We start from the raw sequence: 18027 nt of genomic DNA, 5'->3' as shown, positions 1-18027 counted from the left end.
GCTGCTCATAAACGCGTCCTACTAGCATGTGACAGTGAATTCAGACAGACAAACCCGCCTTTACGATCTTGTGCAGCTTGTTCTCACTGTGAGTGACAGTTTCTTACACTTTAAGCCATACAGGGACGGCTGTTAATGAACTGTCTTTACCACCTAAAATACCAGGTTTGGATCATTAAATGATCAGACTTCAGAAATATTGAGCAGATATTTGTGGCACATCACTTACTAATTTTCAAGTTTCTACAAACAATTCCACAAAACAATTGAAAAGAAGAAAACCTAATAGGTGACAGCAGGCTTTACAAACAACACATCTGTAATAATCAGCAACAATTACCCATTACTGATCGTTTCTTTAAACAAAGCACACGAAATGAAGAAAAAACACTTATACACACTTGAAATAAAGAGGTGAAATCTGATAATGGACCGTAAATCAAAACATCTTGTGAAGTTATTCATGGTCAGACGAACATAATCTACAGTGTGTCTAAAACTGAAATATTAAATAATCAGTAATGTTTTTGTAATTTACTGATGGGTTTGTCTTGTTTTATAGATTTTTTTTTTTGGAAGAATGTCCCTGCATGTGATAGTTGACAGTGAGGAGAAATGTGGCAAAAGTGAGACAGCTAAACAGAAATATCTCCATATAAAGCGCAGTCTGGTACAGCACCCATGTAAAAAATACATGAAACTAACCAGAGGTTTTGTGAGGAGTAGAGTCCCTTTTATTTACTTCAGATGTCTTCTGATGTCTCTTTCACTGTATTACAACACTACAGTTCAAGCTCCTGTGTTTCTGACTCAGTCGTCATGATAACATCAGAAATGTACAACAATTCTCAGCAGTTCACAGTAAGGTGAAGCAAGGTGAGGATATGTTAAAAAAAAAAAAACGAAGCCGACTCAGGAATCTTGAACTGACTAAACCCCATACAAATCTGTGATTACAACTGATGCACATGTTGATATATTGTGTGTATACTATCACCATGTCATAAGCTGTAAAGCAGCAGCTGTGTGAAACATCTGCTTTTGTTTTCAGGATGAGGTAAACTGTGTTTTTGCTGTGTTTTATTAGTTTTGTCACTTTTGACAGTTTGCACATCACAAATTAATATAAACACTGGCTGGATGAGGTGATGTGGAGACAACAGAGAGAAAGGGTGATTGAAGAGATAAAAAAGAGCGTAAATATATTGCCTAGAATCCGCACAGAAACTGGCGATCTACAGACACCAGCAAGATTAATGGGATAACAAGATATGTTGAGCCCAATTCCTTAAATTAAACAATTTTTGGAGCCAAGGAGGAACGGTTAAAAATCTGTGTTCAGCTTCAGTCTGTAATGTTAGATACCACAAACCAAACCAGAAATCTGGGCGTTATTCTGGAGTCAGAGCTGAGCTTCAACAGCCATATCAAGTCAGTTATGAAGTCAGCCTACAATCACCTGAGGAATATTTCAAGGATTAAAAAACTAATGTGATGTGATGAGTGATTTAGAAAAGCTACTCCATGCAATTATGATAGTTGACTTGATTTTTGTGACAGTTCTGCCTAAAAGCTGCAGCTGAATCAGAACACTGCTGCTCAAGTCCTAACTAAGAACGGAGAAGTTGATCATATCAGTCCGTTCTTGTCTATCAAAGTGTTGATTTTAGAATACTACAGTTGACCTTTGAAGCTGTAAATTGTTTGGGTCCAAAGTACATCTCAGATCTTCTGGTACGTTATGAACCCTCAGAGCTTGTGTTTGTTTCCTGTGTTTCCTCTTCATAGACAGATTACAATGACGTTTGTAAACTGATCTCTCCCCATCTTCGAGGTAATTTAGGTTATTATGGTTGTACTAAGCATATTAAACTGTCAATATGCAACGAAAGCCATATTTTGACCAAAAATACCCAATACTTTTAAGTCCTTGGGACTTTTCGCAAGGAACTTAGGTTCCTGGAGACAGAAACTTTTCCGCATTTTGACTGCAGTCTAAAGTCCAGCCAAGATTAAACAAAGTTAATGAGCTGAAGTGTGAAAGTGTGAAAATCAGTGCTGTGCTGCAGGACCACAATACAGTGCATAGACACAATTAAGTTACAGTACAAAGGAGGAGATGCACTTCCATGACATTCACTCTGAATCTGGCAATGTTGCACCCACCTATAGAGTTTTCTGAAAGTCTGGATGTATTAATTTGTGTTATTTTCTTTTATTTTCTCAATTTAATGCTTTGTTCTTGTGATTTTTGTCTCTGCTCATTCTTTCTTAAACTTGATTTATCTGTTAAGTGACCGGCATTTGTTATCACTTACGGTCTAAAAATGATACAGTGAAACAATAAATTACACATTAACATTTAACAGACACTCTTTCTTGAACTGATTTACGTTAACAGTCTAGCTGACGAATTTAGAAGAATGTGTCATCAATTAAAGTCTTAGAGTGTGAACTCAGGACTCAAGACTTCCCTAAATAAATTTTATTTTAACAGCTAAAAAGGTACATTTGTCAATGGAAATTCAAACAACAAAACTCTCCTGGACTCCATGCTTGTTGGGACCCTCACTGAATAAGTCAAACCAGGATATGTTGTTGATTGTTCACCCGGGATCCTATTGTGCTGGTGGGGTTTTGTAATTTGTCTGTGTCATCCACTTAGGTGATGATAATTGGGGCACTGACACTTTTCTCTAACTGTGCTGTGGAGAAACTCATTCTGCTTCTCTGTAGGCGCTCTTCAAGATTTCCTTTAATGAGCCTCCAAAGCCATGGTTTTTTTTTTACGGCTTCTGCATCATCTTCATTGTCGGTTCACTGTAATGTTTTTGATGTTCTGCTTTTCTTCAAAACTATATTTAGCAACATTCTACAAAGCTAAATTATACATAAGAAGAGGGTTTCTTTTCAAAACACTATAAAGCAGATTTTTCATTTTCATCTGTTGGTCAGTAGAATGATTTCAACCTTGAACAGATAGCAAGGAGCAGATTTGGCAGAGTTGCAGTGGCAACAGCATATTTTTACTGCAGCCTCTGATATAAGAATATAAACATCCACCTTCTTTGCTCTGGCCTTCACCTCTGTCTGTGTGTGTTTGTGTGCAAAGAAAATGACAAGCAGGGAGACAGAAACACTGTGCTGGGATGCGTCTGGCACTGTGCCATCCACCTTGCACATCTTTTTTTATGGACTCTGGGGAGCTTTTTAAAAACAGCTAGCAAGCAATTTCACTAAATCATATTATTTATGACCCTTTTAATTTTGCATGTCAGTTAAGGCTCTCTGTGCCTTTGGCAGAAGATTGTAATTTTCTTTAGCATGCCACCAAAACAGGATGTAACTTCAAACCACCAAAAACTCTCCACTAGTACTTTAGAGATGATACTGAGAATCAGTCAGTGCTCAGATTAAATTGAAACATATGGGAAGGCTACAGCAGGCAGCAGTGTTTTACTATCAATAATCTTTTAATCAGTATCTGTGATTTAAAAGACAATTCACCAAAATTACAAAAAGAAATGCAGATTTTGTGGAATGTAGACAGGCAAAAATAAAAATACAATGCAATATGTTTGTTGCTTATATTTTTAGATAATTGTCTACATTTTTTATCTCTACCTGTAGTAGTGACACATTCTTGTTTGTGCTGCTCTCAGCTTCGAAAGCTGGTGCAAATCCAACAGAGACTCTGTGGCTCTATGTATAAACCTCTCAGTGAATTATCTGCATCCAGCTTGGTGTTACAGTATTGTATGAAATAACCATCACTTCTTACTTCTGCATTACATAGTGGAGGAATGAAAGGGCTTATAATTAGTGTCATGATTATGGAAACCGGCAGGCTCCTCCTACATCATCTTTCCCCGCTTTCCCTCTGGATTGCAAACTTGCTCACCGCCTCTGACATCTGGCTTTTGTGTTTGTTGGAGTAGAGTGCAGTAGGATTTAATGCCATATTTCTTGGAGGTTTCTAACTGTTAAAGGGATGTTCCTTCTTTCTACCGTCGCCTTGTGCATGTTCAGGACAGGTGATTGATTTAAAGAGAAATTTCTATATATTCTTTTGGTTTCCTTAGCTAAGCAACTTGGCCTAATTAGAATTTTAATTATTTTGACATGGTTGGATTGTTATTGTTTTACAATCAATTTGATTACGATTGGTTTGAATTGGGCTGTACTTTTGAAGTGCCCTGAGATGACATTTGTTGTTATTGTTACCAATATCCTTTTTTAATTGGTGGTGATGACTCTACAGACTCTGTGAAAAGGATGGAGATTTATGCTCATCATCTACTGCAACAAATTAAAAACTCTTCTGCAAAAAAAACATCTTTTTCTTGATGTAACTAAGTGATTTTGTTGCCTAAACTAAGCCAAACAGCAACTGAAAACGAAAGTCACAATAGCCCAAGAGACAATGGTTTCATGGCAACAGAATGATGGATAATGGTCCCAGACAAGAATCCAATTGTCATCTATTGGTTCAAAGTCTTGCACTTATGCTGCTCCACAACAATCCTCATTTGCCTTCAAAAACTGTGTTGACCTTCCTTTTTCTTTAAGCTTCTTAAGCTCAACAAAGGAAAGAATCAGCTGTAACTTTCCACTGCAAATGTTTTAATGCTACTCTTGAGGGATTTGTGGTAATTTCATGCATCTATTTGAGACAACGTTGTTTGCAGTAAAACTCTAACAAACAGAAAATTATCAACTCTCAGGTCTGAAAAGATTTTTTCTAAAAGAGACAATACTGAGGTTTTCCAGTAACCTTTTCATTTTAATGCTTTGACAATCACAATCAAACTTTTCTTGACCTCCATTGTACTGGGAGCAACAGAAGTTTTAGGGGCACATACATTTTTTTTAAAAACTATAAATATAACATTATAAGTACATGACACAGACAGGCCAGATATTAAATGATGCTCTTTTTTTGTAAAATTCTCCCTATATTGAGACAAATCCGCTGTTCTCCACTTTATTTCTTTCTTATTTCAAAGCAGTCATCGTGTTGCAGACTACTTCCTGTAATTGAAGAAGTGTTGATCCATAACTGTGTTGCAGTGTCAGTTAACATCATCCCTTGTGTACTCTTAGAGTCTGACCTCTTCATATCTTTGCTGTTCTGCACAAACGTCTCCAACCAGATGCGAAAGCACCGGCTAACAAACATTGGAAATATTAGAGGCATGTAGTTCTCCTACAAGTGGACCTTCACATATAATTGCTTTCTTGCTGTATTGTCTGGTTTGTAGTCTGGCTGATGATTGACAGTTTTGATTTAACCTCCATATAACCTTTGAGTGTGTGACTCTTTTGAGTGCAATGGCATAGATGAGACTTTTTTTTTCTTGTGACCTTCATTTTTCCAATCAGGTTTGTGGATGTGAACCAGCTGCCTTATGGTTGGTAGGTCATTCACTTTAAACCTTCAAGTGACAACCTTGCAGAAAGCTTGAGACACAGAGGATTGAGACTTGGTTGAGCAAATCCACCCACCGGTGCTATTCCCCTGTCAGACATCAGCTCAAAGAAATGGTTTATGTGAGCTTGTGAGCTTCAAGCTCTCTTCAACCTCCCTGCAACTTTCTCTTTAGCTCACTGGGAACACTCCACTGGCTGCTTTCTAGATTAATTCAATTCCCATATGAGAGCTCATGGACATTAATCTTTGTAGCTACAATACACACACTAAAAGAACCGAAGCTTTGTGTTTGTTATTCATAGAGGTCATTGTGTATGATATGAGAGCCGTCTCTGAGGATAATGAGTTTAGCTGACTGTGCTAATGATCTGCTGTGGTTATGGATAATTTGTTTTGGCTCTTCTGGCAGATTTAAAAGGGATCAGGATACATTTGTTATTGTTTCACAAATACTTGGGGCGTTTCCCAGTAACTGGATCAAATCTACTGTGCATCATCAGCTCTCAAGTGAGAGCACCCCGAGGCCACAATACTACAACACCTAGATATGATACATGATGAAAGTGAAATAAAAATCAAACAATAGTCTATAATCATTTATTCAATAAAATCAATCATTTAATCAGAAAATCGTGTGTGTTCACCTTGAAAACACAGCTTTTCGGGATCCTAAACTGAAACCATCAATCATGACGCTGACTCTTTTTCCTATGGGCAAACACCTGAAGCTCCTCAATCTGCACAAAATAATATACGTAGCAACAGAAGCATATCAGGATTGGATCCTTTAAGCAGGTGATACTTTCTACACTGTTTGGTCAGGGAGAACACTGAAAGTTATAATATTAGACTGTTTCACACTTATCATAAAGTTTTCTGTTGTCCACTGTGTCCATTGGTTCCCATAAATCTCATTCATTTGATGGTGTTTGTGGCATTTCGAGACAAAATTAAAATTTGAGAGGGCATAACAGTCTTCTGAATGCAGCATTTGCTTTTGCAAGTTTCTTTTAATGTTTTTGTTTGAAGAATATGAGCCATGTGTTGGCAATTGAGAAAGAATTAAAGTTTTCTTAGATTATATTCACATCACCAGGCTGAAGTAGCTCATATCCAATTATTTGCGTTGATGTGACCCTGATTTTTTCAGGACTGTGTGGCTACAGAAATCTGATTATCAATTCAAATTCTAAGTCTGATTTTGTTACCTCAGTATGTGTTCGTGGATTGGATGTATATCTGATACATGGCAATGCAACGTGAGTGAGGACTCTCATATTCGATTCCATTTAGCTTTTTGCTTATATGCATGCACTGATTAATGTCGTCATAAACCTGCAGCGCTACTACAACACTGCAAGCAACTGCTGTAACTTTTGTTGTCTGTTTCAAACCTTTCTGATGTACCTGGACAAATATTTGCTATTCTCTACTGTTAAGAAGTAAATTTGCTGCTATAACTACCATTTTTTGAAGAATTTGTGTCTCAATCTTATCTTTAGAGTGGTCTCTCAGATATGTTTTCTGTTGTCGTTGTTGACACAAATGACACGTGCAAAAAGGTATCCAGTGCATATTATGTTGTTTCAGTGAGCACTTAGCTGCAAGACATCTGTCATTATGCTTGTGAACCATCAAATGTGATGTGTATTTAATGGGAATTGAAATAATGTGACTGGTGGTGTGAATGTAGCCAGTCAAGTGTTTTGGCTTGACTTGACTTCTTAGTTTTAAACTGTTCTGAATGCATAATATCTGCTTCACATTTCTACTCCAGTAATTTGTATCCTTGGTATTGTCCTGTAGATATGTTATATTGTGCTACAGAGAACGTTGCACCATTATGTTCTGTGTTTGCCACCAGGTACTCCAAAAGGTCCACAATTCCCCTTGGACACAATCTTAGCAAGAAATATGAGCACTTTTGTACCTCCTGTCAACAATAATGGATAGGGTTCCTTTTTGTAAAGGTCTCGTTTGATATCTAAATATATCATTTTCTTTCATGTAACTGGTCACCAAGGGTATGGCTATTTTAGTATAGAGCAGATTAACATACAAGGAAAAATACAATTCTGAAATAAAATATTTTATTTTATAACTGAAGTGGCCTGTTGTTGTTTTGTTTTATTTTTTCTGTGTTGTGTTTGTTTTTCTGTACAAAACATCATCACAATTATAATAATTGCTGTTTAGCATCTTGAGCATACTTTTCAGTGTTCTCACAAATATGATTTTGATTATACATGCAATAGTTAGATATGTTAAATAAGTTAATATATCATACATTATACTTGATATGAGAGGTAACATCTGGAACTCTGTCTCCTTGCGTCCTCTCTGACCTTACAGAACATGATGACCCCTGCTCCCTCCTCATCCATATGGGATCATTTGAAATTAGACAAAACATGTTGTGTTCATGGTTAGAAATAACAGCAAAGCTAAAATTTGTGTTGGATCACTTTGCTTTCACTATTGCTTTCTTTCTCCTCCATCTTTCTCATTGCGCTCTACTTTTGTCTTCTCTCTTCCAGCCCCTCTCCATCCTGCGTCATGTTTATATGTCGGTCTGAACTTGCAAGGTCATACATGAACCTACATGTCTGTGTTAAACTCTCCTCCATCATGTCATGACCTGCTGAGCTGAGCACTAAATCAGTTCTGTCGGCCAGCCAACTAATGGGGGCCAAGGTTGGGGAACTTTGGCTTTGTTTTTACAGTAGTGTTGAGGAGCAGAAAATACTCCTTTGTAATCTAAGTTGTTTTCTTTCTCTTTCTTGCAGTCTCAGCAAAAGTGCATTGTGATCTTTGCCTTGGTGTGCTGCTTTGCTGTGCTGGTGGCGTTGATTTTCTCAGCTGTGGATATCTGGGGTGAAGACGAGGATGGGATCACAGAAGAGAACTGTAGCAAGAACTGCAGGTGAGAACTGCAGCATCACAAACACAATAAGTGTCAGTAGTTTCCAAAACTTCTTTTCTTCAGATACGTTATCACAAATAACTGCACAAATTCCAATTTTCTTGTTTGATCTGTTTTGTTTTGATTTTCTTTTTTTCTATGAACTGTTATTAACACCCTCCAAACAAATACTTTTTTAACAAATTGAAAAGTCAACTGAATGTACAAGAAAAAGGCTTTGCCCCTTTTAATCATTCATTAATCTCACGGCAGTTGAACGTGTTGGGGTCAGGTCTCCTTTAAAAAGCCCAGGACAACAATCAAACTTGGTGAATGTCAGTAAAATTCATGTATCACTTTAAGCAGGATATAAGTCTCAACTGTATGCACTGACATTAACAAATAGGCTCACACTTCTAAGTTAAGCTATGATCTGCTTTCCAGAGGCATCAAACTGCTACTTTAAATAAATAGAGCTGTTCAAACTTTGATCTTTGGATTTTCCAACTATCATTAGCTGCCGTGTTATTTCAATACAACATTTGAGCCAAACGAAGAGGAGGGGAAAAAATACTTGAAAAAATACTAACTACAGCAATTTCGCTCATGTTGCGACTGCCACTTCTCCTTCTCCCAGATCTGACATCATAGAGGTGACAGCGAATACAGTATTCCCAGGTAAGTAAGTAAATAAAGGGCAAAGTTTTTCTGAATATGATAACAAGGTTAGTTACTGTAAGTGTAAAAAAACTCCTGTCCTTCCCCTCTCTCTCGTTCTCTGTCCTATTTCCTGTCAAGAAACTTTCCAACTAAGGCCACGAGTGCCAAAACATCCTTTTCAGCATTTTCAGTTGCTCCTGTTCTCCTCCTTAATGTTTCTCACAGCCACAGAACAGTTGTTAAAGTAATATCTAATGTTTGGTGTTATGCCTGTCTTGGTGTAATGCATGCATGGTAAATATGTGTCTAGTATGGCTCTCCTTTCATGTTGTGTGAATCTATGTATGAATCCATGTAGAACATTTGCACAACAGTAACTTCTTCCTGAATGACAGAAGGCTGTCACTTAAACATATTGATGAGGCCAATATTGTCATATATGTTATGTCTAAAAAGAGAGATTAAAAGTGTTCCAGTTTACAGAGCCTTCTCTCTCTCAAATCAAATTTCACTCAAACAAATGTCATAATGAAGTTTTCTGGGTTTCAGGCATTTGATAGAGGCCCCAGTCCAAGAGAAATTCAGCTCCCATCTCTAACGGAGAACTTCTCTCACATTCCAAGGGAGGCAGGGGACATTTAGTACGAACTGGCTGTGTTCCAGGCCGCCAGCCCCCAGCCATAAGGTGTTTGGTGCTTGTCATGGTTGAAAACCCCTTGAAAGCCTGGTTAGCTTGTGTGACGCCGGAGACAGCTGACAGAAAAACAAGCAAAATGTGGGTCGTGCAGTTTCCAAGGCAAAAACTTGTGTGTGGGAGGAGAAGTTTGGTGAGGCTCTGGCAAATCATCAGATGCCTCAGGCGGGGGAAACGATGCTGTTTACAGTGGGGATGCTGCTGACCATAACAGGGGATATAGTCCAGCTGTAGAAAGAATACGTATCAGCCTGACTGTGGAAGCATAGGCAGAGGAGTTTGAGGAGGACTCATCAGTCACTGAGACTAAAGTTGCCTAAGTAGTTAAAGAACCTGTGGCGGCAAAGCCCCATGAATGGTTGAGATCTGCCCTGAGTTCCTAAAGGCCCTGGATGTTACTGGGCTGTCTTATTTGACATACATGTGCAACATTGCATGGAGGTCTGGGACAGTGCTTCTTGATTCACTGACCAGGGTTGTGCTATCTCAGACTAAAAATCATTGATAAGAGGGTGTGTTCCATGTAAAAGGGAGATCAAACTTCCCAGACTCCCTGTGAAAGTCTATGCTGAGGTGCTAGAGAGAAGAGTCTGGCAGATAAACAGATAATACAGGTGCAGCCGATGGACGGAAGGTTTCTAGTTCAGTCGGCTTTGATTTGTTTCTTTGATTTTTGGAGATTTTGTAATCCTATTAGCTTCATTGAGCTGAGACCACCAGCAGACACTGGGTTTGCAGTTGAGTGTGATAGAGCTGAAATAAGAATTAGCTCCTCCAAGTCCACGGTCATGATCCTCAGTTGGAAAAGGGTGAATTTCCCACTCCAGGTTTGCCCCCTCTGGGGCAGCGTCTGCAGTGATGTGGATATTGTATCTGTCTGTTCTGGTGAACAGAGAGCTGAATAATAAGGAGAAGGTGTTGATTTTCCAGTGAGTCTTCATTCCAGCCCTTAACTATGGTCATGAGCTGTGGGTAGTGACAGAAAAAGAGAGATTGCGAATACAAGTTTCACGAGCTCCGCAACTTTAGGGATAGGGTTAGGAGGCAGGGGCTCAGAGTAGAATCACTGCTCATCCAAATAAAACAAAATCCAGATGAGGTGGTCCTGGTCAGGATGCCTTCTGGATGCCCCCCAAGGGAGGTGCTTTGGACATGTCTCACCTGGAGGAGTGCCAGAACCCTTGAAGAGATTATATCTCTTGGCTGGCATGGGAACAACTTGGTGTCGCCTCGGAGGAGTTGGAGGACTTGGCTTGGGTCAGGGACGTCTAAGGACAAACTGAAAATAAAACATGAAAAAGAGCAGATGCTGCTGCTCTTTTTATTGTCACAGTTTTTATGTTTCTACAAATCTTGTCACACAGCTTGCTGTACTGAATAGATCTTATCTTTGTCCCGTATGCAGTTTGAACTTAAGTTTGTCAGCCATTGTAACAGCTACCAGTGTTAACTGTATCATCACTTTATCAGTTCAGTATCAGTACTGAACTTTATAGAGACATAACTCTCCAGTTAATCAAAAGATTATACAGGTACACCAGGTACAGCTACACCAATAAAAAAGAATGGATCTGTGTTCCTTTGTCCCAATCCTACAGTCTCCTCCTCTGTCCTAAAATGATTACCTCGCTGTTCTGAAAGTTTCTTTAAACCACACTTTGGCAAAATTCTACAGTCTATGCAAAATTCTAAGAATGAAAGTCCCAAGAAGGAAAAATCGAAAAAACCACTGCAGTATGTCCTGATGGTCCAGAGTGAAAGTAGCTGATCAGCAGGCGTTGAGCTGATACAGCAATACCTTTTTTCCTTCCTTACCCTTCCTACTGGTTCCTCACTATTAGACTCTTATCGTTAATTTAACATTCAGCCTTGGATTACTTCCCCCTCTCTCTCCGTGTATGTCTGTGTCCTTATACTCTTTCCCTCATCTTCCTGAAATTAGCTATTAACATACTTTCATAGAACTTAAGGCTGAAAGAGTAATCCTGACTTTTAAAGCTGAATGGGACTCCTCTGAAGGACTCTGAAGCTGGGGGGTACACTGAGTGATGAATATGAGGCTGGGGAGGGTGAGCCAGATGGTGGGAGAGGAAGATGGTGAATAGATTAATCTGCTGTTATTGACTCTCTGTCTGGGATGACAGGAGTTTTTACAGTTAAAGTATTAAATCCAAAGCAATTTCAGAAATGTTTACTGTCAGATTTCCATGTAAGCACTGTTGTTGACATGATTAATGATGGAATTAGTTCAGCATTATGCATCATTTGAAAGAACTACTATGTGTGTATCTAATTACTACAAAAACATTTCGCTTGAAGCTTGTTTGCTGCAAAATAGAAAAGGTGATATATTACTGTGAGCATAACTCATCAATAATGGAGGTGCACATAGGCTTGCTCATGCTCGCACACCCTAAATGCCTGAGGGTACTTGTAGTACTTCATTATAGTAAATGTGAGTAGGGCCCTTTTGTGACATTTCTCAGTGTTCATGCTGTGACTAATTGTTAACTTACTTAATTTTGATTTTAAATACAAGGACCCAGTCTCCCCTGCTTTGTGGCCACTACTGTGTTTTCTCTATTAAAAATGTTTTCTAAAACCTGTAGCAACACGTGTAATGACTCAGCAGCTTTTCTGCTGTTGTAATGTTAGAATTACTTCTGCTGGTTGTCTGTAGTTTCTCACTTGATCTGTTTTTGCCTGCATGTTTGATTAAACAGGAATCAGCAGCCAGAGCTTTGTTGCAGCATAGAAAATTTCATATAATTTCATCAATACATACTTTCCCCTCTGATGAAGATTTTTATCAATGTCTGTGATAAAACATGAACTCTCTCAGGGTTCCTTGTTATTAAAACAAAATGCTAGTAGTTTATACCCTCTTGTCCAATCGTATCTAAATACCCGTCTGATGCATCCCTTATGTGTATGGATAATTGCCTGGTGACAGACAGATGATAACTTTGTGGAGAAGCACAGATGATGCTCGGAGAGCCAGATTAGACTCATCCCCAAAATCTGAGTGCAGTCGACTGCCCCAAGACTCAAAATATTTGTCAGTGTAAACATGCTTTCTTACACTACACTACAGAGGGTAACACATTGACAGATTTAGTTACAGGATTTAGTGCTTTAAAATGTAAAAAAGTTTTGCTCAACAGCATTTGCTCTCTTTTCATTAGTTATTTAAATTTCTCTTCACCAGCTATCTTTAGAATAGTGCAATGAGATGCACTTTTGTAAAGAAAGACAGACACAGATGTCGTGACATCAACTTCCAATAGCTTATGTAACTCAATTTTATCTCTCATGTAGTAGTTAAAATATAAAAGACATACCTGGTGCTAACAATGTATCCTGTGTGGACACATTCAGGTACAGTCTGGGATGCTTGTAGCTCCTTGTAATCATTCACTTATCAGGTCCTTTGGCTTCGTGTTCTTTTTTTTGTTGTTGTTGTTTTTTACACTGTGTATGATTGTGTTGGTTAAATGATCCTAACATAATTAATGTAGATATATATAAAAAGAACACCAACAACAGAATTTTCCCAGAAAGATATCTTCACAAATTATGTGATATACATCATATGAGAAAGATTAGAGTTTTAGGGCTGGATTTTGATCAGTTGCATTAGTTGGTTTTACTATTTAGTAAGTTTTAATCCATGTAATACAACTTACTTCAGAGATGCAGTGTTCATTTAATGAAAACGTATTCTAATCCAGATCAGACTAAGTTTAAACATAAAAAGTTTCTGCTGGTGCTCATTCAAGAGCTCAGGCACAGACAACACACCACATGTACAATATCAGACATAAAACAAATCTTTGCACAACATCAAACAAGCCACGTCTGCCAGAATTTAGAGAGAAAATCCACGCAAGAAGCAAAGTTAATGAAACCAAACAGAATTCCTCATTTCCAAAATCAGAGCAACCAGAATTTTAAACCAGAAGCCATACTTTTACTGGTTTTAATAACTAATGCTTCACATGTCAGAGAGTATTAATGAGAGTCAGTTGGTCGACATGGAACAACCCAATCAAATGCTTGAAAGCTGTCCAATTCATTTGCATAAACGCAAAGACACAAAGAGTCATTTAAAAAGAAATACTGAATAGATAACAGACTGACATTACATATTTGCGTGTTTGCTGTGACAACAGCCTTTTCCTCCCTGATTAAACTAAAAGGAGAGTATACAGTGAGACAGACAGAGCACCAGCAGCTCCTGTGATACCTGTATTAATGTCCTCACTGTTGCACAGCCAGAGCTCGGGGCAGCTCATGAGAGGGCAAATAATTAATATTAGATGCCAGGAGCTGACTCAGGTACACTTTGATTTCCAGCGTGATCCCATGCTGGTACTTGATGTGTGTTTCAGAGGCACAAGGTGTCATTTGCCATCATTATATATGTAACATTAACATGCTGTAGTGATTTTTATGTTGTTTACTAGGCGTTTGATATGTAAAACGCATCAGTCCTGACAGCTCTGTAATGTGATGAAATATGTTCTAATGAACAGCATGATTTTAAGAGAACAGATTTAAATGACCCAACTGTGCTCACTGAAGCTGGGAATCTGTTATCAGTCATCGCCAGAGTCACACTTTCTCTTTTTTTGTTTGACTGCCTCATGTATGCACATAAAGTTTACACAGCTGGTTTATTGGCTGCTGTGGCTGAATCACACTCTTGAATGTGCAGATAGGTTACAAATGAGGAAAACAGGCATGGACAACACAGAGTGCATAAATCAACAAATCCTCTGCAGGAATAAACATCCGCTGTCTTCCTGCTTTCTCCAATTTTAATACTAAAGCCTGTCTGGCTGTGTGAGCCTGTCAGAATCACTATTTATCATATCTCTAAGCCATTACAGCAGACAGTGTGGATTCCCCTTGCAATAAGATTACACTCTCCTCTTCTTCAATCTGTTTTCTATCTATCCTTGTTCTCTTTCTGAGTTGTTCACTGGAGCTGTCTTGGTTTTTCTGTCCATTTCGAGGAAAGAATGGCCGGATGTCATGATCACTCAATAATTTCATCACAACTCTGGATATTGGTTTCTATGTGCTTTTACTCTTTATTGACTAAGCTCTGCTTAGACAGATGGAAACAAAATCCCTGAAACAACACCCAAAGCAATATATCAGTCCACACTTTCTTGTGATTCCTCCAAACTTTGTCTCGTTAAACATGTTGACTGTCAAATCAATGAGAAGATATTTGCATAGTATGATCACAGAGAGTATTAGCCCAACGGTTTGACCCCTGGCCACTTTCCAAAGTCTGACTTGTCTTTACTTAATCCAGGAATACTTTGACAAGCTGTGAGCAGAGAACTGGCCCCCCAGTGGGATTCCACCACATTATCACCTGCAGCACACCAGTATGCCCTTGAGTCAAGCCCTGGTTTGACCCTGAGGTGTCACGCTTTAGCTGACTCAGTGCTCTGACTGTTCTTAGAGCGGTAAAAAATTCAAGTCTTTACATAATAATAGATGTGGGTCAAAGAAGGCAGACAGGCATGTTGTAGAATAAAACTTTAGTGTCAAAATGAAAAATTATTTCTAAAATTCAAGACAAGATTCAGATTAAACCCAAAAGCTAAGTAATGCAAAAACTAAAGGAAGCAGGATGACATTTTCCAAGATATAACAAGGAAACATAAATAAATATATAAATAGAGCATTTGCAAAACAGGAATCTGAAGCTAAAGAAGATGAAAAAGCAGCCAGCAAAACCAAGTGAAATGTACAAGAGAAAAACATAAACTGAGGCTGAAAGAGAAAGACAAATAAAGTGACAGACGGGAGCAGAGGAGGCACAGGGAAATAAAAGACTTGACCATAAGCAAAGAACAAATAGGAGAACTGGTCATGCTGAAAGCTTTGTTAGCTACATAACACAATGCACACACAGTATGAATACTGCAGCATGAAGAAGTTTAATCATATCCGCACCAACATTCAAGCAAAATTAGGTTTTATTGGCTGGCTGAGAGGGACAATCAAATGACACAGATATAGTAGATGTACTCTGTGTAAAAAGTCATGTTAGGTTATTTAAAGATAATCTAAACAAGTTCAAGTCTTATCCAGTCATAACGCAACTGAATCCTATTCATCTTAATCCAGTTAGGTCCAGTTAATTATAACTTTATTCATATCATGCCTAATGATAAAAAGTAGTCTAGCTAAGGAAACATTGCATCAAATCTTCCCTTCAATTCATTCCCCCATCCTGAGCATGCATGGGTTAGCAGGTGACAGTGGAGAGGAAGAACTCCCTTTTAACAGAAATAGACCTGAAGTAGAACCAAACTCAGGAAGGGTGGCCATCTACCTGGACCAGTTGAAGGGTGAGAGGACAGGACAGAGGCATAAACACAGCAACATCGGGACAGGGATACCTGCTAAGGGAAAGAGAAAAGAGAAAAAGAAGCACATATGTAATGTGCAGTAACACAAAAGGTTATTGATCACTATGGACACAAAGTTAGAGACTCACACTGTGTGAAAGTCTTGTGCTTGGTCTGCTGAACAGAGGGTCAAATAACCTTTTGTGGGAAACACTCATGTCTCTTATGCCTAAGCAGGATTTGATAGTGACACCAAACACTACAGCAACATACAGATTGACCTACAAGGTCTGCAAGTCTGCTTTATGAACAGGCAACACAGTCTGCATAAGAGTCCACACCGACAACTGTGGGCACCACATCAGGCCTAATTATTCTATTTACAGTAGGAACCACTTGTAAGACATTTTCCACACATACACATAAAGAACTTTTACAGAAGGAAGTAAACCATTAATATACACCACATATCAAGTCTGCAGGTTGTGCAGATATTCAGAGAGTTTCACAAATACCTTCTAATGACGATATTTATGCTTTCACATGCAAAGTCAAACACTTGCGTAAGAAATATGGTTGTTTTTTTATGCTTAACTTCCTCTGCTTCCCAGGCTAGGTTAAAAGAGCAAAACTAATAAAACTGATAAAAGATTAGAATTAGACTCTAATTTATTACTTATTTCACATAAACAATATACTACCAGGGTACCTTGTTAGTTGCAATGTGACACCCGGGGCTACTCACAGTGGTGGTATTTGATGAGTCTAAATTGAGATCAAACTCCCAATTCTAATTTGACTGCTTGTGATAAATAACTGTCAAGAAACAAGCTTAAACTTTATTTAGAGATTCACTAAATCGTCATGTGATCAACAAGAAAATGTAATTATCCATTCAATCATGATGACATCTTAATTATGTGTGCACTGATAACAAGAATATAGTTTTTTCTGTAACTTGAATAATGTCATGTTAAATACATGTGTAGCACTATGTGTTCAATGCAACAACTCTGCAGTATATTGATCATATCATTTATTGCTTTAGTCCATTCTCTCACATATAAATAAGCAAATTCTCACTCACTAGTGATTCTTGTACTATTTTCTTGGATTATGGTGCAGACATACATCGAAGTCACCCTCACCAAACTGCTTCAAATCCAATTGGCAGAAATCAATGTATAAGCCGGATGCAGCGAGGATGTGCTGTGCGTTGGAGCTTGATGATAGCCTGGTTCTGAGTGGCTGCAGATGTAGGTCTTACACTGCTTATCCAGCCCTTCAACTCCACTGCTAAAGCTCCTCTTGTTTTCAGGGATCCTGATAAAATGTGAGATGGAGTTGCTAGATTTTCACAATGATATCACTGTGCAAGATGATAAGATAACTACCATAGGGAACATTTTCCCCATCACTTCATTTTAATCTCTGCATTTCAGTTTATCATAAAAACAATGTACTGAATTTAACACATGGCATTTCAAAGACAGCCATAATCCACACCATGCAATCCAATGAATCTGACATAAAGCAGTTTCTTTTTATGGCCTCTGTATATGATTTCAAATTACGCTTCTGGCTTCAGTCACAGTATATCAACCAAGACTGCTTAACGTTACATCGAAATGCACGATGTGACCGTGTAGGGAGTAGTGTGTATGAAACAAATAAGGGTAGAGCAAAAATGTGTCACTTTTCCTGGAGTAGTTGTAACTGAATCCACATTGCTCCTAACTCTGCACATCAGCCTTTTTTTATTCCCAGCCTCTACCAGGGGCAACTGTACAGGGTTTAATGGTGCTTGGAGTCTAAGACTATATGTGGATATGGAAATTGTGATTATTTTATTCATTAAGTTAATGATCCACAGAAAAAAGGAAGAAGTACACAGTTAGCTAATTTGTCATGGAGTTGTAAAAAACAATGACTCTAAACTTATTTCACTGGTACCAGAGCTCATAAT

The 18027-nt window shown here is 38.3% G+C and overlaps 1 protein-coding gene across 1 annotated transcript in view; it reads left to right on the top strand.

Moving 5' to 3' along the window:
- LOC140312844 (inactive phospholipase D5-like) overlaps window positions 1–18027 on the top strand; it is a 56914-nt gene that overhangs the window by 24449 nt on the left and 14438 nt on the right. Inside the window, exon 2 of the mRNA XM_072390686.1 lies at window positions 8218–8354. Within this exon, the coding sequence (XP_072246787.1) occupies window positions 8218–8354 (137 nt within the window). The remainder of the gene's footprint in view (window positions 1–8217; window positions 8355–18027) is intronic.

This window comes from Leuresthes tenuis, unplaced genomic scaffold (genome assembly GCF_036924035.1).
Source record: "Leuresthes tenuis unplaced genomic scaffold, fLeuTen1.0.hap1 SCAF_8, whole genome shotgun sequence".
Lineage (NCBI taxonomy): Eukaryota > Metazoa > Chordata > Actinopteri > Atheriniformes > Atherinopsidae > Leuresthes > Leuresthes tenuis.
Note: the sequence above shows the minus strand (reverse complement) of the source record. Positions and strands in the feature narration are given on the sequence as shown.